General features: G+C 49.2%; 2 protein-coding genes across 3 annotated transcripts; one reads left to right on the top strand and one right to left on the bottom strand.

Moving 5' to 3' along the window:
• Positions 1–353: 353 nt before the first annotated feature.
• LHFPL4 (LHFPL tetraspan subfamily member 4) lies at positions 354–23,643 on the top strand. Of its 2 annotated transcripts, XR_006741099.1 has the most exons (4): positions 354–1,059; positions 17,666–17,902; positions 21,669–21,919; positions 22,228–23,643. XR_006741099.1 is itself a non-coding variant. In XM_036431038.2 (3 exons), exons 1-3 carry the CDS (start codon positions 654–656, stop codon positions 21,767–21,769), a joined length of 744 nt encoding a protein of 247 aa, XP_036286931.1. In that variant the 5' UTR covers positions 355–653; the 3' UTR covers positions 21,770–23,643. The 2 variants fall into 2 exon arrangements, 1 of the variants encoding a protein (XP_036286931.1); XM_036431038.2 differs by having other exon boundaries at positions 355–1,059; positions 21,669–23,643.
• Positions 3,285–4,153, bottom strand: LOC118715186 (60S ribosomal protein L7-like). The gene is given in 2 exon segments (XM_036431039.2): positions 3,285–3,934; positions 3,937–4,153. Coding segments are annotated over 2 exon segments (735 nt in total). The 5' UTR covers positions 4,133–4,153; the 3' UTR covers positions 3,285–3,395.
• Positions 23,644–24,293: the final 650 nt, after the last annotated feature.

Raw genomic sequence — 24,293 nt, 5'->3', positions numbered from 1 at the left:
CAGGGAAGCCCCTAAGATCCCCTTCCTACCCCATCACAGAAGCCCCCACTCCCCTCTCCACAGCCCTCTCCTGGATACCCGATACCAGACCTCCTCTCCCTAACACCAGCCTCCCCTTCCCTCCCGAGCCCCCCCTCTCTATAGCCTCTCCCTGCTAAACCCCCAACACCGACCTCCTCTCCCCAATACCAGCCCCCCATTCCCTCCCGAGCCCCCTCTCTATAGCCCCCCCCGCCCCTGCTAATCCCCCAATACCGGCCCCCAGCCCTCAGCCTCCATGCCCTCTCCGCATGGTCCCTCTCCACTCCCCTAATACCGGCCCCCACGCTCCTTCCCCAGCTCCCCGCGACCACTTCCTAACCCCCCATCCCAGCTCCCCTATCACCACCACGGCCCCCTCCCTCCAGCCCCCCAACTTCCACACGGCCCCTTCCTAAGTCACCCATTGGAGATCTCTGCCCACAGACAGCGAGCACCCAGCCCTCTCCTGACCCCCTGCTAGCTCCCCCGCTGCAGCCCCCGGGGCTCCCCGGCCCCGCCCCAGGCCCGGCCTCAGGGCGGCTTCTCGGTGCGTCCCCAGCTCCCGCCTGGTCGGTCGGTCCTGGGCCGGCGGCCCCCGCCAGCCGCCGCCGCCGGCCCCGCCCCCGGGCACCATGCTGCCCTCGCAGGAGGCCTCCAAGCTCTACCACGAGCACTACATGCGGAATTCGCGGGCCATCGGCGTGCTGTGGGCCATCTTCACCATCTGCTTCGCCATCATCAACGTGGTGGTCTTCATCCAGCCCTACTGGGTGGGCGACAGCGTGAGCACCCCCAAGCCCGGCTACTTCGGCCTCTTCCACTACTGCGTGGGCAGCGGGCTGACGGGCCGCGAGCTCACCTGCCGCGGCTCCTTCACGGACTTCAGCACCATCCCGTCCGGCGCCTTCAAGGCGGCCGCCTTCTTCGTGCTGCTCTCCATGGTGCTGATCCTCGGCTGCATCACCTGCTTCTCGCTCTTCTTCTTCTGCAACACCGCCACGGTCTACAAGATCTGTGCCTGGATGCAGCTTCTGGCAGGTAAGGGAGGGGCGGGGGTGGCGGGCCCCCTGGAGCAGGGGCTGCGGAAGGGGCTCCCTCCTTCTGGGGCCCATTCTTGGGGGGAATCAGAGACAGACTCCGCTCCTCTGTCTGAAAACACACCTTTGGTTGTCCCTCAGCAGGGAGGGGAGCATTCTTATGAGAGAGACGCCTTAGGAATCGGTCTTTGGGGCTGTGGGGTTGGACATGGGCAGGCTGCGTTGATGGATGGGTTAGAGTTATGGTTGAGTGTCTCTGAGGGTCTCGGAGACACTTGGTTGGCTGTTTTAGGGGAAATGATGACCAGAATGCGGAGCGACTCTAGGTGTGAATGATGTTTGTTGTATTGGAAAAAAACAAACAAACTTGGGATGGTGACTCAAGAGATCTGACTTTGACCTTTCACTTCCTGACATCATCAACTTGGATCTTTCACTTTACTTCTCTGGGGTTCAGTCTTTCTCATCCATAAGACAGTGGAGAGGATTCCAAGAACAAATGAAAGAGCGTCTCGTAAACTTTAAAGTGCTGTGCTAAGCTAGAGGAGGAGGCTGTCCATCGTATCTATTCAGTGTTTGAAGAGTGGGCAGTTGGCAGCACCTGGACTAGTCTCCATTCCCCACTCTCACTCAAAGCAGGGAGGAGGGTTCTGGTGCCATGCCCAAATGGGAATGAACTCCTAGGACCCTCTGAAATGTTTGGCTAAGACAGACATCTTACCCTAAGAATCGGAGAAGGGCCCTTGGGAATAAAAATTGCTGAGGCAGTTATTTTCAGGATCCATTAGAGTCCCCCACGCCTGCCCGCCTTTCGATCGAAGACAGATTTTGAAGATTCAGCAGCTTGGGCATTTGCCTAATTGCAGGCAGAGAAGAGAGTTGGGCTAGGAAAAGTGGGGCCAGAAGTTGGGGGAGGAGGGCTGATGACGGCTCGGAAAAAGTCTGGAGCCCTCCAGGGTGAGAGGGAGAAGGGGAAATACAATGATCATGCAACAGAGATAGTTTTTCAAAATAAGCACCTCAGAGCATTTAACAAGTGTTTTATTATTATTATTTCTTGATTTGGGTGAGAAACATCAATTTATTCTTTCACATATTTTATGCATTCATTGGTTATCTGTGCCCCAACTGAAGATCAAACCTGCAACCTTGGCATATTGGAATGACACTCTCACCAACGTGGCTACCTAGCCAGGGCCAGCATTCAACAAGTGTTGGCCCCTTCAAAAGAGTCCCATGGAAGAAGTGCTTTCTCACTCGTCGATTTTTCCACTGCTGAAATCCTTGTAGGGAATTATCTTTGGTGCATGGGGTGTATTCTCTTGAAGGTCATCATTGAGGGGAAACTCCCCTCTTTAAAGGAGGAATATGATTTTTTTGGAAATGGCTGGAAGTTACTCAGGGACAAGTGTAGAAAATACGATGGGTGATCAAATTGACAGTTGTCACTTGGGGTGAAAGCCAAGGAGTGAGGGCGAGATCTTGAGACTGGTTTGCTTTCCAAGGGGCTTTCTACACATGCAGGCAGGGAGGACCGTGCTGCTGGAAGAAGTGCCCAAACACCCAAAAGAACGACTTTGAACAAGTCAGTGCTTATTCAGATATGGACATCCTCTGGGCTTTTTCAGTTCATTCAACTTAGATTTTTTTTTTTTTTTTTTTTAAGCAAGTGAGAAAGGAGAATTGTAGGACATGGGACCTATCTCTCCATATATCTCAGTGGTACCCAGAATATGATTTTGTGTATTTAAATTCTATTCTTCTTCCAAAGGCAAGTTGGAAAGAATATAGGTTCAGTTGAAACCCCCAGTTCCTCAACCTTAATTTGGAGTTTGCAGATGGGTTGCTGACCTCTTGGCCTCTTAATTCTCTGTAATCTACATGCGTTTAATCTTGGGGACTGGGTGAACTGCTCCACAACCCCCGTGTAATTATAGAATTTCAGGGATCTTAGAGATCAGCTCCTTCAAATACCACCTTCCCCGCCCCCATTTATTTATTTTTTATTTTAAAACATATTTTTATTGATTTCAGAAAGGGAGAGAGAGAGAGAGAGTGAGTCCAATGATGAGAGGGAATCACTGATCTGCTGCCTCCTGCATGCCCCACACTGAGATCGAACCTGAAACCTGGGCATGTGCCTTCATCAGGAATCGAACTGTGACTTCCTGGTTCATATGTCTACACTCAACCCCTGAGCCAGGCTGGCCGGGCCTCCTGCCTCCATTTTATTTTATTTTATTTTATTTTATTTTATTTTATTTTCAATTTTGAAGAACTCAGTTTATTAACTGACCAGATTACAAAAATAACTATGGTTATGATAACTAAGATACCTTAGTTCATCCTTCTAATAAGCCTGTTGATCTGGTCTTCCCTGTTCCCAGCATCTCCACCTTCTACAAAATGGGTGGTCTTCTTCTTCATCCCACCCCGAGGAGAAGATAACTTGGAGGGCCACAGGAAGTTGTTCACTTCTTTGAAGTGCTTTCCAACAGTGTAGATCTCATGAATCAGATCTTCCATGCAGATGATGCCATATTTACCAAGAGATCGAGCAATCAATGAGTTATCTGTCAGGGCAGTTAGTTTTTTGTTGATTTTGCCATAACCACGTTTGTAGATCAATTCATTTACCGACTTCAGATTTGGGTACCTCCAAGCAATGTAAGGCTCCACAATCCTCAGCATGTTAATGGAAGTCTTGTTGAGCTTAACAAAGGTGCCATTGAAGATCTGACGAAGGCGAAGAAGCTGCAGCACCTTTCGGCTCACACCATTGATACCTCTGATCCTGATGACAAATGCCAATTTGGGTTCGGCAGGTACGTAGAAGTTGCCGGCTTTTCTTGCCATCCTAGCCATCCAAATCTCGTCCTGTACATCTGCCTGTACTCCTTGTGATAGTGCTTTGCTTTCTCATAGACGAGCTTCCTTCTTGCCTTTCCAAGCATCTTCTGGGCAAATTTCTTTCTCAGGTGCTTGATCTTCAGCTCTGCAAAATTCCTTCGCTTTTTCTTGAGGGTTTCTGGCACAGCAGGAACCTTCTTCTTCTTCTCTTCTGCACCCTCCATGGTTCCAGCTGGAAAAGAACCTGCCCCCATTTTAGAGAGAAGAGACTGAGCCTAGAGAAATTATGGTCTTTCCCAAAGTCACTCAGCCAGTAAGTGAGTAAATTAGTCTCAACTCCTAGCCCAGTGCTCTTTCCCTTGTGTTACTGTCCCACCCTGAGGGCTGTTATCAGAGTTGAGCAGTTGATTTCATTTTGCTTAGATTTCTGAGTTGATTCCTTACCTGCTTTGTGATCATCCTTATGCAATGAGTTGTGATACTGAGATCATTCCTGTCTCCAAGGGTTTAAGAGCATTTTATAAGGCTATAAAATGCAATTCCTTCTCTTAAGCTTACCATCTAGTTAGATCACTACATTGGTCAGCGGTCTTTCACTAGCAAGTGACAGAAACCCAACTCAAACTGGCTTAAATAAATAAAAATGAAATAAAGAGAGTATCCCTGAACAGTGTGGCTCAGTTGTTTGGAGCATGATCCTGTGTACCAGAAGGTTGAAAGTTCGACACATGCCTAGGTTGGAGACTCAAGCTCTCACTTAGATGTTTCTTTCCTTCCCTTCCTTCCTCTCTAAAAATAAAATAAAATATTAAAAAATATTAAGTAATAAAGAGGGTAGTGTTTTTGACTCATGTAACTTAAAAGTCAAGAGTATCTGGCTTCAGCCAAAACCGGTTTGGCTCGGTGGAGAGAGCGTCGGCCTATGGACTGAAAGGTCCCGGGTTCGATTCCGGGCAGGGGCATGTACCTTGCTTGCGGGTACATCCCCGGTAGGGGGTGTGCAAGAGGCAGCTGATCAATGATTCTCTCTCATCGATGTTTCTCTCTATTCCCTCTCTCTTCCCCTCTGTAAAATATTAATAAAATATTTTTTTTTAAAAAAAGAGTATCTGGCTTCAGTCATGGATGGATCAAATAATGCCATTATAAAAACAAAAAACAAAAGAAAAAACAAACACAAATAATGCCATTATAATATGTGTCTCAGATGGATCAAATAATGCCATTATAATATGTCTCTCTCCATTTCTTTGTTCCTCTGTGTTGGCTAATTTTTAAGCTTACTTCTCTCTTTTTAAAAAAATATATTTTTATTGGTTTCAGAGAGGAATGGAGAGGGAGAGAGATAGAAACATCAATGGTGAGTATCATTGATTGGCTGCCTCCTGCATACCCCTTACTGGGGATTGAGTTCACAACCCAGGCATGCACCCTAGACCAGAATTGAATCTGGGACCCTTCATTCCACGGAGGCATACAAGCCAGGGGAAGTCTGCTTCTCTTTTGAAGCTTATCAATGCTGAAAAGAGAACACCTGTTACTCAGCTTTGGTCAGGTGTCCACCTCTTAATTAATCTCTGGAACACATGGACTGATAGTAGAGGAAGGTCAGTTCCTGCAAAGGGAAGTCAAATGTGACCACTGGAAGAGGGATACTCTCGGTAAGGCAAGTGCAGACAAAGTGGAAACTCAGGGCAACAGAGGAGGCTATGGGCTTACTTGGAAGGTGAGACTCAAGCAGGACAGGGTGTGGGCAGGTGTGAGGTGTGGGAGAGCATTCTTAGTGGAGAGGAAGAGCATGGACAGAGGCACAGAGGTAAGAAAGCCGCATCTGGATGGAGCGTGACATCGACATAGGGGACTAGCAGGAGGGAGGAGAGGCCGGGAAGGAGCAATAGGGCTACAATGTGCAAGGTTCTCAATACTGCATCAAGGAGTGTGGACTCGCCAAAACTGGTTTGGCTCAGTGGTAGAGCGTCGGTCTGCGGACTGAAGGGTCCCAGGTTCGATTCCGGTCAAGGGCATGTACATTGGTTGCAGGCACATTCCCGGTAGGGGATGTGCAGGAGACAGCTGGTCGATGTTTCTCTCTCATCGACGTTTCTAGCTCTCTATCTCTCTCCCTTCCTCCTCTCTGTAAAATATCAATAACAAATATATTTAAAAAAAAAAAAAAGGAGTGTGGACTCTACTCAGTAGGCAGCTTGAAGTTGCTATTACTGTTATTATTCTTCAGGAAAAATAGTTAATGTCTTCTGAGCCTTTACTAAATGCTTGACCATTTGCTAAACATTTACATGCATACTATCAATATTTTCTAATCCTCACAGCAATCCTATGGAATAGGTGCCATTATTAATATCTTTTTAAAGATATCTTTTCATTTATCTCAAAGAGGAAGGGAGAGGGAGAAAGACAGAAACATCAGTGATGAGAGAGAATCATCAATTGACTGCCTCCTGCCTTCTTGCACAGTCTCCTACTGGGGACTGAGCCTGCAACCCGGGGATGTGCCCTGACTGGGAATCGAACCAATATCTCCTGGTTCATAGTTCGACGCTCAACCACTGAGCACACCAGCTGGGCAATTATTGATATTTTATAGAAAAGGACCCTGAGCCTCAAAGAGGTGGTTAAGTGGTGGAGCCAGGATTATAATTCAGTTTTTCTGACTCGAAAGCCCAAGGATGAACATACTGTCAAATTACAGTGGGGAGGGCAGGGAGATATGGGGGAGATGAGAGATCAACTGAAGGACTTGTATGTATGCATATAAGCATAACCAATGGATGCAAAACTCTGGGGGGTAAGGGCATGTATGGAAGTGGGGGGGGGCAGTGGTAAGATTACACATATAATACCTTAATAAAATAAAATAAAAAAAAGAAGAAGAAAAAAGAAAGCCCAGGGATTTATAAAGGAGCATTGATGGTGAGGATGTATTTGCCAGAAGGGTTGAATGCAAAGTGGAGGGTCTGGAAGCCCCAGGTGGCTCTCTATGGAGTTAAGGCTCAGCTTTTCAGGGCTTCTCGGGACCCCTCTGCTCCTCCGGATCTGATCTTTCCCATTTACCAGGAACACACAATGTGCCAGCGTCTGTGCTGGACATTTTCACACTCATGCCATTTAACCTTCACCTGCTAGAGCGACTTGCCCAGAGGCCACACGTCTAGTGAGAGGTGGAGCTGAAACTTCACACAGTCCTAAGGGATCTAAAACTGGATCCCATGGGGTGAATACACAGGTTCCAAGTTACCGCTGTGAGCTCCGTGTGCTCTGTGCCTACCTGTGGGTGGGCTGAGGTTAGCCAAGGGGCGGTTGCTGGCTGGAGTGGACACTCAGGTTGGAAGCCTGGTGAGGGCCTGAGGAGGCAGTGTGGGATAGTGGTTGAAGAACAGAGAACTTGCCGAAACCGGTTTGGCTCAGTGGTAGAGCGTTGGTCTGCAGACTGAAAGGTCCCAGGTTCGATTCCCGTCAAAGGCATGTACGTTAGTTGCGGGCACGTTCCCAGAAGGGGGTGTGCAAGAGGCAGCTGGTCGATGTTTCTCTCTCATCGACGTTTCTAGCTCTCTATCTCTCTCCCTTCCTCTCTGTAAAAAAACAGTAAAATATATCTGCCACTTCCCAGTTGTGTGGGCTTGGATAAGCAGGTTTTCCTCTCTCACTGCATCTGTGTCCTTATCTGTAAAATGGAGATTATTATTGTACCTGCCTCAAAGGTGGTAGAAAGAAATAAATGAAACGATGGGTGTAAAATGCTGAGTATGGTTCCTGGTGTACAATAAACACCCAGTAAACGGCCATTGCTGTTTCTGCGGCACAGTCCGAGTGAAAAGTAGTTGGTCAGGAGTCTTGATGCTCTGGTGGAAGAGTTTGGACTGATGGTCCAAGGCCTTGAGAAGTCATAAACTACCCGCTGGAAAGGGTCTTACCAGTCAGCTGGTCTAACTCCTTCACTTCACAGATTAAAAAAAAAAAAACTCGAGTCCTAGAGAAAAGAGACAAGTTCATGGTCAGTAAGTGAGACCCTCTATCCATAGAAGGGGGGTGATTCTGACCACAGCTCCTTTAATCCTGAGTGCCTACTATGTGCCAGGCACTGCCTGGTGCTGGAGTCACAGCAGAGAAGAGAGTGTGTGAGATGGAGTGGGAGGTGAGGAGACTGACGGTGGAGGTGGCAGCAGGGCTGGTTGGTGAGATCGCCCAGCCTTCCAGATGTGTGTCCTTAATCAGCGGGGGCCTCTGGGCCAGGAACAGCCAGGACAAGCTTCTGTCACTACAGCTAGGAATACGTCTTCACATTCCTCCCTATTTTTTTCTGGTTGTTTCAGGTTTGGTTCAGGATTTTACTCATCCCAATTAAGTCTTTGTTCATGTGTATAACACTGCTAAGCACATTGGGGGGATTCTTTCCTCCCTTCCTCTCTCCCTCTCCCCTAACTCTCCCTCTCTCCCTTCTTTCCTTCCTCCCACCTCCTTTCCCTCCCATATAAGAGTGTAATTCGGTGTTTTTTTTTGTTTTGGTTATGGTTTTAGCATATTCACAGAGTTGTGCGACCATCACCACAATCAATTTGGGGAGATTTTCATAAATTCATGCCCTTTAGCTATCACTCCCTAAACAATTTCTCCATTACGTTGCTCAGCCTCTAAGCAACAACTAATCTACTTTCTGTCTCTATATATTAGCCTATTCAGGATAGTTCATATCAATAGAATCATACAATACATGGTCTTTGTGACTGGCATCTTTCACTTTGTGTAATGTTTTTGAGGTTCCTCATGTGGTAGCATGTATCAATACTTGATTCCTTTTTGTGACTAATATTCCTTTTTGTAAATCTATCACATTTTGTTTATTCAGCCATCAGTTGGGTTGCTTCCACCTTTTGGCTATTATGAATATTGCTATGAACATTTGTGTACAAGTTTTTGTATGGACATGTTTTAATTTCTCTTGGGTATGTACCTAGGAGTGGGATGGGTGGCTCAACGGCCACTTTATAGTTAACATTTGTTGTTGTTGTTGTTCATCCTCACTTGAGGATATTTTCCCATTGATTTTTAAAGAGAGTGGAAGGGAATGGGAGAAACAGAGGGAGAGAAACATCAATGTGTGAGAGAGAGACATCAATTGGTTGCCTCCCACACGTTCCCTGACCAGAGCCAGGGATCAAGCCTGCAACCAAGGTACACGTCCTTGACTGGAATCAAACCTGGGACCCTTCAGTCCTTGGGCCAAAGCTCTATCCACTGAGCCAAACTGGCTAGGGCTAGTTATCATTTTGAAAAACTGCCACATTGTTTTCCAAAGTGACCGCACCATGGTACATTACCACCAGCAGGGCACTGTTTCCTCATATCCTTGCTATTACCTGAAGTTTTTATTATAGCCATCATACTGGGTGTGAAGTGGTATCTCATTGTAGTTTTGATTTGCATTTCCCTAATAATTAGTGATGTTGTACATCTTTTTTTTTTTTTTTTTTAAAGTAAAATGTTCCCATTTTACTTTAGAAGTTATATAGGGAGAAAATATACACAAATATTATTATTATTTAACTTTCAGTGGGAAATTACAAATGATTTTTTCCTTCTTGCTGCTTTTCTGTGTTTTTAAATTTTCCACTATACTTGTACATATTTACTGTACAAAATAAAGTAGAACCACAAGGAAAATCCAGTGTTGGACTAAGAAATTATTCTCTATAAGTAGAACATTAAGTCACTGAAACCAGGATATTTGAGGATATAGGCGGCTTTTTAAAATATTTTTGTATACCCCAGTGACTAGACATTATATAAGTTAATACATGATTATCCCAATAAATCCTGCACCCAGCCTAGGTATCAGAATATTACTGACTATTATATATTCCCTATACTGTAATTTACATCCCCATGACTACTCCACAACAACCAATTTGTACTTCTTAGTCTCTTCACCACCCTCCTCACCCCCCATCTGGCAATTAACAAAAAGTTCTCTGTATGAGTCTGTGTCTGTTCTTGGTCATTTTATTTGTAGACTCAATTGATCGATATGTACTTATTGCTATTTTATTGTTCATTTTTCTTCTTCTTCTTAAATAAAACCCTTTAACATTTCATATAATGTTGCTTTGGTGGTGGTGAACTCCTTTAACTTTTTCTTGTCGGGGAAGCTCTTTATGTGTTCTTCAATTCTAAATGATAACTTTTCAGGATAGAGTGATCTTGACTGTAGGTCCTTGCTTTTCATCACATTGAATATTTCTTGCCAATCCCATCTGGCCTGCAACATACCTCTTGAGAAATCAGTTGACATTCTTATGGGAGTTACTGCTTTTCTCTTGCTGTTTTATTTTTTCCTTTTTTAATATGTTTTTATTGATTACTAAGAGGAAGGGAGAGAGAGATAGAAACATCAATGATGAGAATCATTGATTAGCTGCCTCCTGCACACCCCCTACTGGGAATCGAGCCTGCCACCTGGGCATGTGCCCTTGGCTGGAATTGAACCTAGAATCCTTAAGTCCACAGTCCAACACTATCCACTGAGCCAAACTGGCTAGGGCTCTCTTGCTGTTTTTATGATTCTCTCTTTGTCTCTAACCTTTTGCATTTTATTATGATGTGTCTTGGTGTGGGACTCTTTGAGTTCATTGGTTCATCTTGTTTGGGACTCTGTGCTTCTTGGACTTGTATGTCTATTTCTTTTTTTTTTGCTTTTCTTTTTTTTTTTTTTTTTTTTTTTTTTTTTTTTTTTTTTTTTTTTTTTTTTTTTATTTTTTTATTTTTTCTTTTTTTTTTTTTTTTTTTTTTTTTTTCTTTTTTTCTTTTTTTTTTTTTTTTTTTTTTTTTTTTTTTTTTTTTTTTTACAAACCCTTATGTCGAGGGCTGACTTTCAATAGATTGCAGCGAGGGAGCTGCTCTGCTACGTACGAAACCCCAATGTATGTCTATTTCTTTTACCAGGTTAGGGAAGTTTTCCATCATTGTTATTATTATTATTTAATCCTATATTGAGAATATGTTCATATTGATTTTACAGAGAGAAAAAGGGAGAGGCAAAGAGATAGAAATATCAGTGTGAGGGAGAAACATTGATCAGTTGCCTCTCTACACACCATTACTGGATATAAAACCCACAACCTGGGTATGTGTCCTGACCAAGAATTAAACTCGTGACCTTTACATGCTCCAACTAACTGAACCACACTGGCCAGGGCTCCATCATTATTTTTTAAAAATAGGTTTTCGATTTCTTGCTCTCTCTTCCTTCCAGCACCACCATGATGCAAATGCTGGTATGCTTGAAGTTGTCCCAGAGACTTCTTTTTTTTTTTTAATTTTTTTTGAGAGAGAAACATTGATTGTTGTTCCACTTGTTGATGCATTAGTTGGCTGCTTCTTGTATGTGCTCTGACTGGTGATCAAACTGTCAACCTTGATATATTGGAGCAACCCGGCCAGGGCTCCAGAGACTTCTTACACTATCCTCATTTTTGGATTCTTTTTTCTTTTTCTGTTATTCTGATGGGGTGTTTTCTGCTTCCTTAACTTCTGAATCACTGATTTGATTCTCTGCTTCATCTACTCTGCTGTTGATTCCTAGAAATTATTCTTTATTTCAGTTAGTGTATTCTTGTTTTCTGAGTGGTTCTTTTATGGTTTTCTTTTTTGTTTTATGCTGTTGAAGCTCTCTCTAAGTTTTCTACTCTACTCCTAAGTTCATTAAGTTTCCTTATTTTGATCTCTGCATCCAGTAGATTTCTTGTTTCCATTTTGTTTAGTTCTTTTTTTGTTTAATCCTCACCCGAAGATATGTTTTTATTGATTTTATTTTTAAATTTTTATTTATTTACTTATTTTTGTTAATCTCACCCAAGGATATTTTTCCCATTTATTTTTAGAGAGAATGGGTGGGAGGAAAGGTAGGGGAAAGAGAGAGAGAAAGAGAGAGAGAGAGAAAGAGAGAGAGAGAGAGAGAGAGAGAGAGAGAGAGAGAAAGAGAGAGCGAGAGACATCAATGTGAGAGAGATTCATCAATTGACTGCCTTTGCCACTTGCCCTGATCGAGGCTGGGGATTGAACCTGCAACCAAGGTACATGCCTCTGGGAATAAAACCTGTGACCCCGCCCAGTTGGTGTGGCTCAGTGATTGAGCATCAATCTGTGAAGCAGGAGGTCATGGTTTAGTTCCTGGTCAGGGCATATGCCTGGGTTGTGGGCTCCATCCCCAGAGTGGGGCGTGCTGATGGCAGCCAATCAATGATTCTCTCTCATCATTGATGTTTCTATGTCTCTCTCCCTCTCCTTTCCTCTCTGAAATCAATAAAAATACATTAAAAAAAAAATAAAACTACCACAGATGGTAGCATACATCATCTTGCTTTTGTAAGTGAACAATACACCTTGGAGATGGTTTCATTTCAGTATACAAAGAGCTACTTTTTCTTAAGAGCTACATAATATACTTTTGTATAGATATATCATCATTTTTAAAATCAGTATTTAATTTGTTTAGAATATTTTGCTACAGTACTTCAATGGATTATGTACATAAGTAATTTGATACATATGTACATATAGAATGAAGTTGCTGGATTAAATGGTCTATGGATTTGCAGTTTTGTCCTCCACAGAAGTTGTTACACTCCCAGCAGCAATGCTTGGAAGTCCCTGTTTTCCCACATCTTTCCCAACGAAGTGTGTTATCAAACATTTTACTTTTGCCAACCTGATGGGTAAAAAAATGCTGTTATGTAGTATTCTTATTTTGAACGAGGTCATACACTTTTCACATGTCTATTTCCCTATAGACCATTAGTTCATATATGTTTTTCTGTCAGTTAATGGTATGTTTTCTCCTTCATCTGTAAAGACGGCAAGGCCTGAGGCTGGGGGAGGTAGAGGAAGGGAAACATTGGGACCCACGGAGGGGCGAGCAGGAGTGCTGGGCTGAGGACAGGCAGGAGTTGCAGATGATCCTGGTTTTCTTCTTGGAAGGTTGGCTCTCTGCAGTGGCATTCCCTAAGGACACGGTAGGAAGATCGGGTCCGTTGGGAGACGGTGAGTCTGAGGTTTCTCTGGGAGGTGCAAGAGGAAAGGTCTGACAAGCAATTGCACATTCGGGTCTGGAGCTGAGGAGAGGTCTCAGCGGGAGACGGAGCTGTGAGGCAGCACCTCAGGAGTGAGTGGGGGTGAATGTGTGGAGGGAGGCAGAAGAGGAGACACCCTAGAAACACCAACACGTAAGGGGCAGGTGGAGGAGGAGCCAGTTAGGGAGGCTTGGAGAGAGGAGACAGAGCAGCTGCTCAGATTAGCATCGGAAAAGCTGAGAAAGGTTGCTGGGTTCGGTCCTAGGTTAGGGCACATACAGAAGGCAACCGATGGATGTTTCTCTCTTTCTCCCTCTCCCCCTTCTCTCTCCAGAATCAATAAAAATATAATTGTAAAACATAATAATATTAATAGTATTCATCTCAATTTTGTCACAAAATATAATAATACTGACTTCTTGGAGCAGAGTAAGTCCCTGGGTGTCAGGTGATTGGATAGACAAGCCCCTTCCCCTATACCAGTGGTTCTCAGCAGGGACTATTTTGTCCCCCAGGGGACATTTGGCAGTGTCTGGAGGCATTTCAGAGAGGAAGGGCGTGGGAGAGAGATAGAAACATCAATGGTAAGAGAATCATTGATAGGCTGCCTCCTGCACACTTCACAATGGGAGACAGAGCCTGTAAGCCAAGCATGTGCCTTGACTGGGAATTGAACTGTGATCTCTTGGTTCATAGGTCTACACTCAACCACTGAGCCACACCAGCTGGGCTAGAGACATTCTTATCATGACTGGGAGTGGGAGTGGCACTGATATGTGGTGGGTAGATGCCAGGGATGATGTGAAATATCCGACAATGCACAGGATGGTCCCCCGCCATGAAGAATGATCAGGCCAAACATAAAAAATGCTGCACCCTGCACTTGTGAATGTGTCTTGCTTGAAGCGGCCAACTCTTCAGCCAGCTGATTATTTTCAAGAGATTTGAACTTGGACTCCAAAGACCTCAGCCTCCCTTTCCTCATCCAGCAGATGGGGATGCTGAGGGCTGCCTGGCCTGTAGCCATTCCACCTCCTGATGGTTGAGCCTCTTCTTCCTGGTGTAGTAGGCTGTCCCTCGTGTCTTTTCCTCTCTTCCCAGCCGTCCAGAGAAACCTGATTTGCTGTCCTCCATTTGCTGGATTTCTGTTGTCTTCCATCCCCAGAGCAGCGTTTGGGGCCACAGAGCCACCCCTAAAACCCTGCAGAGCAAAGGAGGCAGAGAGAGAGAGACCCGGGGAGACACACTCCGCGGCCAGCTCCTCTGAGCACGCCGTTATTCAGGGTCTCAGTACTTCGTGTTTCCTTCCACGCGGTGTGTGTGGACTTGGGTCTATTCCTCCCCAGGCAGCTCTGCTCCCGAGGTCAGAACCCATGCCTGCCAGCGTCCCCAGCCCCTGCACAGGGCCTGGCGCTCAGGGTTTCTATGTGGAGTGTGCAAAGGGAGAGCCAGAGAAAGGAAAGGGCCAAGAGACAGATACAGGGAAGGAGGAGAAGCCAGGAAAGGAAGAGAAGAGGGGGAGGAGGAGTGGTGAGTGAATGTGAAATGCCGAGAGATCTAAACCGAAGAGGGAAGAGCCAGGGTCAAAGGTCGAGTGGAGACTGAGACTTGAGCACCATACAGACTAGCTAAGAGGGGGATATGAAGAGAAAGATGAGGGATGAGAAGGGTGGAGAAAGAAGGGAATGGGCATGCGATTAGAGAGAGACAGAGACAGAGAGAGGCGGTAAATGGCGAAGCAGAGAGACAGAGGCTGGAAGAAAACCTCTTTGAGGGCTGAGCTCGGGATTGCAGGTTCTTGGACCCGAAGGCCCGGGCTGGAGCAGCGCGGCTGGGAGCTCTGGATGCTGGAGCGGTTTCCATGGAGACGAGGAATGCTCCCCGCGGGAGAGGAAACACCGAACCCCCGAGGGGAGGGCTGGAGAGGAGGAGGAGGGGCTCCCTGGGTTTGTCCTCCCCCCAGGCTCTTTCCCATCCCTGCCTCCTGCTGGGGGGGGAGGTGAAGGGGGGGGCGGGGGGGGGGAGGTGGATAGTGGGAGGCACCCAAGGGCTGCGTGAGTCCGCTCCTTTTCTCTCCTCTCCCCACCTGAATGAAGGTCGATTCTCCTCCCTTTTGCAAAGTGTCAGGGACATTTAGGGAGACGCGTCCAGCCTCCTCCGTAGGCTCCTCCTTTTTGCCACCCAGTGGATGCTGGAGCACCCCGGGGCTCAGGCCTGAGCCTCCTATTCAGGTTCCCGTTGTGCCCAGTCCCGGGGATTTGCATGCCCACAGCTCCGCTGGCTACATCTCCAGCACCGATTCTCCCCGTCACCCACCAGCCTTCCTCTCCGTTTGAGGGCCCAACCGGTGCCTCCAAACTTGTTGAATTCCTTAACTCGCCCAGCTCCTTCCTGCCGCAGGGCATCTTGCATTTGCCATCCCCCTTGGCAGGAAGTCTGTTCCCAGCACTGAGGTGGCCCGCCTTTCCATCAGAGCGCCTGTCCCAGGAGGGGGCATGGCAGAGGGAGGAAGCCTGCTGGGTGTGTGTGGTCCCCGAGCTGTGCAGGAACTCGGCATCAGCAAGGGACACCACCTAGGGGCGGGGGGACACTACCTGTCACAGGGAGGGCCGGGGGTGAGGCCAGAGGAGGCCAGCGGAGAAAGGGGGGAGGAAGGGAGGAGGGCCCCCGCCTCACTGTCAGGCAGGAGTCTGGGTTCTCAGGAGGAAGGTTGGCAAAGCGTAGGGCCCCCTTCCCAAACTAGCTGGACAGTGGGTAGAGCTGACCCTCACCCCCACTTTGTCATTGCTGTCCTCTAAAACCCAGGCTAAGGCCCTGGCCGGTTTGGCTCAGTGGCTAGAGCGTCGGCCTGCAGGCTGAAGGGTCTTGGGGTCCATTCTGGTCAAAGGCACATGCCCGGGTTGTGAGTCCGATCCCCAGTAGGGGGCGTGCAGGAGGCAGCCAATCTGATTCTCTCTCATCACTGATATTTCTGTCTCTCTCCTTCTCCTTCCTCTCTGAAATCAATAATAATAATATAATAATAATAATAATAATAATAATAATTTAAAAAGCCAGGTTAAGCACTCAGTTGGCTGGCATGGAACCTTTAGGTTTCAGACACAGTAATAACCCTGTCGCTGGCGGGACCATCAGACACCAAGATGGCAACATCAAACCACACAGTCTCAGGTCACAGGGCAGCCAGCACTGCAAGGGGAGGGAGGAGCAGAGGACACCGCCTCTGGGGCCTAATGAACCTGGTTGGCTCTGATTGGTTGTATGGGGCATGTGTCCCTCTCTGAGCCAATCAGTTATCAGAGAAATACAATGTGCTGATTGGTTCACCCTTGAGTCCCACTCAATAGGGTAAATACTTGGAGGAGCCCAAGAGATGGACCCAAGTGGGTCACTAAACACAGAGGGCAAGGGTGCCCAGCAAGGTATCAGCAGGGGCCCATTTTGATTCAAATGCTTTTTTTTTTCCCCAAAGAGGAAGGCAGAGAGTGATAGGAACATCAATGATGAGAATCAGTGATCAGTTGCCTCCTGCATGCCCCTCACTGGGGATCAATCCTGCAACCAGGGCACATGCCCTGACTTGGAATCTAACTGTGACCTCCTAGTTTTTAGGTCAGTGCTTAACCACTGAGCCACACCAGCTGGGCCAAATGCTTTTTTTTTTCTTTGTCTTGCCCTCATCTGAAACCAAGCCCCTCCTTATCTGCGTGATTATTATCATGACTAGTTTGAATAACAGCTACCATTTATGCAGGACTCATTGTGCCAAGCACTTCACATTCGCTGCTTGTTGTTGTAACCTTTACGGTTACTTGAGAGCCATCATTACCCCCATTTCACAGATGAGGAAACTGAAGCTCAAAGGTGACAGAGCTGGCTCGAGATCACACGTCTAGGAAATGGCTGAGCCACGATTCGAACCCTTTAGGGCTTTTCTCTAATGGCTCTCTCTCTCCCCTCACCCCCCACCTAACGTGCAAGCTTCATGAGGCTAGAGTCCAAGTACCCTCCCCGTGCCTCGTCCAGTGCCTGGCACAGAGCAGGCTTTCCATAGATACGCGAGTGAGTGAATGCCTGGCGCTGTGCTATGTGTCTTTCAAGTATTACTTCCTTTAATCCTCACAAGCAAACCACCTTGGGAGGTAAGTCTTCACTCTGATTCCCATCACACAGGCGAACGGGAGGCACAGACCTAGGCTCAGACCCCATTGTTCTCACCCCAGTCTGTGCACAGTGCTCCAACTGTGTGAATGAGGACATGGTGCCAGCATCTTGACGGAAATGAAAATATCACTCAATAACTATGTGTTGAATGAATAACCTAACTAAATCGATGGTGATGAGGATGGGAGAGGGTGAGCATGGCCGAGGTGGGAGAGGGTAAACATAGGTGAAGGGAGGTGACGGTGGTTTGTTACTTCCTCATGCTTCCAGGAAGGGGCCGATGCGATGGGGGAGGGAGAGGGCATGATGGGTCCCGGAAAGCCCCTGCTCTTCTGGGCAGTCGGTGTCCTTCCAGGCCCACACGTTTCTGGAACCCACAGGAACTGGGGGGCAGGCCTTTGGGTTGCTGGGCGGCGTGAGGAGGGCCCCTGGGGGTCCCCGGGCTCTGAGGAGTAACCATCCCCTTCTGCCTTTCTTCCTGACCGCGGGGCTGGGCCTCGCGCCCCTCAGCTCTGTGCCTCGTGCTGGGCTGCATGATCTTCCCCGACGGCTGGGACGCCGAGACCATCCGGGACATGTGCGGGGCCAAGACCGGCAAGTACTCGCTGGGGGACTGCTCGGTGCGCTGGGCGTACATCCTGGCCATCATCGGCATCCTCAATGCCCTCATCCTCTCCTTCCTCGCCTTCGTGCTGGGCAACCGGCAAACCGACTTGCTTCTGGAGGAGCTCAAGCCCGACAACAAAGGCGAGTGCACGCGTCTGTGTCCTCCGGCGGGCAGGGGCGGGCAGGGGCGGGCGGCCCGTGAAGGCTGATGGGGCTGCAGGAGTTGGGGATGGTACAGACAGGATGATCGCCTTGGAAACAACACAGCTTTATGTCTCAGATCTGAGCCCATGAGAAACTTGTGAGAATGGCCTTGGCAGCTGTTTCCAAATAGCAGAGACTGAAAGCAACCTACATGGCCATGGACAGGAGTGTGGACAGACGGATGGTGATATATTCACGTCACGGAACAGTTCCTAACTGAAAAGGAAGGAATGAACCTCAGTTTATAGTAACAGAATGGGTACCCACTGGAGACATACCACGGAGGGGGTGGGGTGGAGGGGAATAAAGTTCCAGAAGATGACACAGTGAAATTTATATTGAGCTCAAACACCAAGCACCACTCAGCAATGTATAGTTTAAACACATTTATTTATGGTGATACGAGCAGTTTAAAAAACAAACAAACAAACAAACAAATGAGAAATATAAATGATAGAAGGGTGTGTTTGGGATGGATGAGGGAAGCCAGGAGCAGATGTGGACAGGTAGGTGTAAACACATTATTGGTAGAGCTACAGTTTTTTTGTTTGTTTTTTTAAATATATTTCATTGATTTTTTTACAGAGGAAGAGAGAGGGATAGAGAGTTAGAAACATCGATGAGAGAGAACCATCGATCAGCTGCCTCTTGCACACCCCCTTCTGGGGATGTGCCCGCAACCAAGGCACATGCCATTGACCGGAATCGAACCTGGGACCCCTAAGTCCGCAGGCTGATGCTCTATCCACTGAGCCAAACTGGTTTCAGCGAGCTATAGTTCTTGAATGGTGCTTTATAACTAGTATATTGCAATTATATATCTATATCTATATCTATATATCTATATATCTATATCTATATCTATATCTATATCTATATCTATATCTATATCTATGTATATCCTATATAATAAAAGGCTAATATGCAAATCGACCAAATGGCAGAACAACCGGTCACTATGACATGCACTGACCACCAAGGTGCAGACCTTAACACAGGAGCTGCCCCCTGATGGTCAGTGCGCTCCCACAGGGGGAGCCTGCTCAGCCAGAAGCTGGGCTCACAGCTGGTGAGTACAGTTGTGGTGGTGGGAGCCTCTCTCGCCTCCACACCAATCGGACATCCCCGCGTGCGCCCCCCCCCCCCCCCACCCAGGGCTCCTGGACTGCGGACTGTGAGAGGGCGCAGGTCAGGCTGAGGGACCCCCCTCCCCAGTGCACGGAGGTGAAGTCACCTCTTAGCTCAGCCTGCTTCCAGCATAGATGAACAGCTTCCTCCGTCTAAGGGTCCCACCCCAATGCCAAACTACCTCCCGCCAAATGAGACCGTCTTCCCCACCATTATCCCTGTTTTATAGAGGAAAGATTCCAAGAGATGAATATAATGAATGGAAAGTGCTAAACATAAACTAAATTTCATCTAGTATATATATACTAGAGGCCCTAGGGGATTGGCCTAAGCCAGCATTCAGAGATCCCTCTCAGTCTGGGATCCCTTCTGCAGTCCGGGACCCCTCACCCCTTACTACTCGCCTGATCGCTGTTCCTTAGCACTGGCCGAGAGGTGGGAGAGGCTCCCGCCACTGCCACTGCGGCCACTGCCACTGCGCTCTCCAGCCGTGAACAACACCACACACACACACACACACACACACACACACACACACACACCCGGCTTCTGGCTGAGCCGTGCTCCCCCTGTGGGAGCGCACTGACCACCAGGGGGCAGCTCTTACATTGAGCGTCTGCTCCCTGGTGGTCAGTGCGCATCCTAGGGACCGGTCATTCCACCAGTCGTGCCACCATTCGGTCTATTTGCATATCAGGGTTTTATTATATAAGATATATGTATATATAAGATATATGTATGTGTGTGTGTGTGTATATATATATATCAGGTAACATTAAAACACAACAAAGAAACAACTTTAAGGCCAGAACCTTAGGGGTTGTCACTGTTGTCAATACTTTTCTTCAAACCTGATCTGTCCCTTTACGAAACAGAGAGTCACGTTAAGTGCTACGATGACATAGAACAGGTATCATCCTAAACAACCCTCCTCCCCTCTCTCAGCTCGATTACTGTGCTCCACTCTGGAGCATGTTGTAAAGATCTGTATATCATTCCATGGAGACTCATCTTGCCCTTTGTATCCAGTGCTTAGCATCACGTGAAATAAAGGAACTGTGCTTTTCTTACCATTCTCCTTTTAAGGGGCTCTTGGTGAGATTTCCAGGTTTTTACTATCACTGGCAAAGCTCAAGGACCATTTTTGTCTGTGTCTTCTTAGTCACAAGTGTCTCCTTGGTGCCTTTCCAGAAGTTAAATTGCACACTTACCATTGGAATGACAGTGCCAGATGGTTCTCCGAGGGAGGGCTGGTCTTCTGACCCAGGGGCCCGCCCTGCCCCCGGGGCCAGGGGAGACACTGCGCGGCCACGGCGGACAGACAGACCCCCATCTGTCTGGGTGTGCGTTTCCTGCTGTGAGAAATAGTGGTCATTTTCACAGTCACACCCTTCCGTGAGCCATTAGCGTGAGCTGGGCCTATGTTTAGCACTTTCCATTCATTATATTCATCTCTTGGAATCTCTCCTCTATAAAACAGGGATAATGGTGGGGAAGACGGTCTCATTTGGCGGGAGGTAGTTTGGCATTGAGGTGGGACCCTTAGACAGTGGAAGCTGTTCATCTGCGTTGGAAGCAGGCTAAGCTAAGAGGCGACTTCACCTCCGTGAGCCTCAGTTTCCCGCATTCACAAAATGGGTGTGATGAAAACGTACCAAAGATAGTGTACACATACATATACTCACGGTACCACGGGTTGTCCTGCGAGGAAGATTATGCCTGCAAAGGGGCGTGTGGCTTATGCTCTGTGAAAGTTGCCACTCCTCCCCACTCCCCATCAGGTGGGCCTCATGACCGCCATTTTACAAACGAGAGGTCCAGTCACTTGCTCAAAGCCGCCTACGTGATGGATCCAGAATCTGAACCCAGGTCCAAGTCCAGAGACCCAGCTCTGCCCCATTGCCTGTCCCCCTTCCAGCCCTTCCCGGACTGCTAGCTGCTAACCTATGCTCTGAGCCTCCGGCTCCAGGATACCTTGCTATCCTGAGGTTTCTGTGGCCTTGGTATGAAGTCAGGGCCTGCCCTCTGGTGGCAGCTTCCAGAAGTGCATGACTAAGACAGCCATCTGCCTTTTATCGTGTGAGGTGGGCCCACTCAGCGTCCTCTCCTCCCTCCCCCACCAGGCACCCTGATAGCTCAGTCTTAAAAGCGACATCAGAGATCTCCACCCTTATGAAGAGCTCGAGACGACAGACTCTCCGTTCAGTTATAAGCCAAAGATCTCCGGGACAAAAGTGAACAATAAAATACATGGCTACCACGCCCAGCATTTAGGATGTGCCAGACACTGCGCAGAGTCCTTGGCGGGTGTTCTGTACGCCTTTCTGACCCTCAGCAGCACCTTGGGAAGGAGGCTGTTCTGCCGTCGTGCAGATGAGGAAGTTGGGGCTCAGTGAGGTCCACTGGCCTGCTCAGGGCCATCCAGCTTGTCTGAGGCCCGGGCGGGATTTCAGAGCCTGGGCACCCACCTCACCACGCTGCCCCGTTTTGCCTGAGGATTGTCCAAGGGGAGCCCCAACGCCCTGGTGGTCTCTGACTTTCTCCAATTCTCTCTCTCTCTCTCTCTTTCTCTTAGATTTCGTGAGCTCTACAGTAAGCTCTGTGTTGCGGCCAGGGGGTGATGTCTCCAGCTGGGGAGTCCTCCCCTGCCCCGTCGCTCACTCACAGGGACCCTGAAGGCCAGGATCACAGCCCAGGAACTGACCTGCCCTCAGTGTGTCCCGTCTCTTGCCCTCTCATCCTCCAGTCAAGGTCTGAGGGAAGACCCCAATCTCAGACTGACGTCTCGTCTGCTACCCGCCTGCCAGCTCCAGACTTTGAAGAGAGGTGGAGGCTGGGTGCAGCCTGGGGGAGGGGAGAGGCCCTGCAGACCCTGGGAGGGTCTGGCTCTGCCCCTCCCTCCACCGACCTAAGGGAGCCGGACATCCCTCGGGAGCTTCTCCTCTCCTCTCCCACCTGGCCTGGGGCCCCGCCGTCTCTTGGGGGAAGGAGGCACTCGATCTGGGAGCTACTGCCTGGTCACATCCTTGCCACCTCTGGTCCCTGCCTCCTGTAGAAACTTATTCAAGACACTGCCCCAGGGCAACCAAACTCTTTCCCTTTTTGGCCATGATGGTTCCATCACACCTTTGCAGAGCTCCAGGCGTCACCAGCCTGCTCCCAGCTCTCCTGAAGGAGTCTGAGCTGCACCGAGGGAGAAAGCACAGGGCCTCCCTGTCTCCTGGCGCCCTGTCCGGCCCCGCGTCTGAGAAAAGACACACGGCCCCAGAAGGGAGGGCAGGAGATGCCGGGACTCCGGGCAGCCAGGGCCGGGAGTGGCTGTGCCCGGGGTGGGTCTGGCTTCGCTGCTGGGACGTCCTGCCGCTGACTGGACCCTCAGCCCCAGCTCGTTTTGTACAGCACAGACCCTTTGCCCTGTTGTTAGGGTTGGAGGTTGGGGAGGGGCCTACCTGTGGGGCATCGGGGGAGGTATCACCCCCCTGCCCCTTCTTGTGCTGCCTGACCCTGGCGTTTGCTAAGGGCAGGGACTGTCTTGCCTCTTTGATACTTTTCTGCATAACTTGAACTTGCAGGTCACCTCTGAACAGGGTACCCCCTGTCCCCATCCCCAGGCCTTGTAACCCTGCCCCCACCTCTTTTCCTCTTGGCCCACCTCTCGCCTTGCGATATGCCCAGGGTCTGCCACCCGATGGGCAGTGCTTGGAGCCGAGGCGTGAGTGTATGAGTGTGTGAGTGTGTGTGTGTGTGTGTGTGTGTGTAAGTGTGTGGAGGGGGCAGATGAGGCGTCCTCTCTCGCCCCTCCTCCCATGGGGGCATCTCCCTCCTGCTTGGCGAGAAGCAACTGAGGGAGATTTCAGGTGTTTCTGGACTTCCCTCTGCCTCATGGGCCTGGCCGGGGGCCGCCTGGCGGGGGGCCGCCTGGCCGGGGCGAGGCAGCCCCTTTCGGCCGAGTCCGGGCGGCATGTGGGCTTTCTCCAGCGTGCCTGCTTCTGGCTGCAGGGCCCCCTGGAGAGGAGCCTGCGGCCCCACCATTCTGTCCTGTTGGCTCAGCCAAAGGAGGGGAGAAAAGCATTAGTGCCATGTATTTGCCAACCTGTGTTCATTTCCATTGGAGTGGGACCTGAGAGGGAGGGTTTCCGAGACAGACTCGAGGAATCCCCTGTCCGAGTCCCCCATCTGGACCCAACCCGGATCGGATGCTGGATCCTGGTAGGATTCCTCAAACCCGGAGCTCCCCAGGTCCTGACTCTCCCTCCTCCCTGGGCAAACACCTTCCCGCAGTGCTCTGCCCAGCACCGTGCCCCTCTCTTCTGCTCCTGCCAAACCCTGCACTGCAGCCCCCACTGGCACCTTCCTCAGCAGGCTGCCTGCAGGTGGGGCTGGGCACCAGGGTCCCAGGTGGAAGGGAAGGGAGAGGAGAGCCTTGTGGGAGGGGAGGGAGAGAGTGGGGGAGGGGGGCAGATCCAAACCAAAACCCAGTGTTGGAAGGCTGCAGAGAGAGAGTCCGGATCAAGTGGTTAGGAATGGGGAGAAGACAGAGGTGGGAGAAAGAATGAGTCAGGAGAGAGGGAGAAGGAGAGGCAGAGATAGAGCAAGGGGGATGGAGGGCAGAGAGGTCCAGAAATGGAGAAAGGGGAGAGGAAGAGTGAACAGAAGGGGGAACCAGAGGGACAGAGAGCCTGAGGGGGTGTGGGGCAGGGGTGGGGTGGGGTAGGGGACTGGAAAGAGGCATTGGAGTTAGGGAAGGAGGCACTGGCAAGACAGTGGTGGGAGACCAGACTGGGATGCAGGGAGAAATGGAAGGGACAGGAGAGGAGGAGGAGGAAGGCCACAGGATGCTGAGGAAGAGGGAGCAGCTGCTGCTGTGTGTGCACTGTGCCCGGGACCACCATCCCATGTGCCTTGTGGAGAGGTTAGAACCTGCCCCCTCAGAGGCCAAGGTCGGCCCGGCGGCCAGCCGGCACGTCAGGGGGCAGAGCAGATGATTTCTGAGCGGGTGAGCGCCCCTGGAGCGGATGGGTGGTAGAGAGGAGGGAGGTTCATTTCCTTGGAGACCGTCTGACAGTGTTTCCATGACACCCTCCGCTCAGCCAGCTGCTGCCCTGGCGGAGGAATTTGGGGTTAGGAAAGCCGCGTTGGGTGGGCTGAAGGAAACACCAAAGGAACACAGGGAAGGGAAAGAGGTCGGAGTGGGGACCAA

Source organism: Pipistrellus kuhlii, unplaced genomic scaffold (genome assembly GCF_014108245.1).
Source record: "Pipistrellus kuhlii isolate mPipKuh1 unplaced genomic scaffold, mPipKuh1.p scaffold_m20_p_11, whole genome shotgun sequence".
Taxonomy (NCBI): domain Eukaryota; kingdom Metazoa; phylum Chordata; class Mammalia; order Chiroptera; family Vespertilionidae; genus Pipistrellus; species Pipistrellus kuhlii.
Note: the sequence above shows the minus strand (reverse complement) of the source record. Positions and strands in the feature narration are given on the sequence as shown.

Bases quoted from the DNA above. Each gene is read 5' to 3' on its own strand.
- LHFPL4 (XM_036431038.2), top strand. From the start codon at position 654: ATGCTGCCCTCGCAGGAGGCCTCCAAGCTCTACCACGAGCACTACATG. The intron at 1,060-17,665 runs GTAAGGGAGGGG...CGCGCCCCTCAG, and splicing joins CTGGATGCAGCTTCTGGCAG to CTCTGTGCCTCGTGCTGGGC. The intron at 17,903-21,668 runs GCGAGTGCACGC...TCTTTCTCTTAG, and splicing joins GCTCAAGCCCGACAACAAAG to ATTTCGTGAGCTCTACAGTA.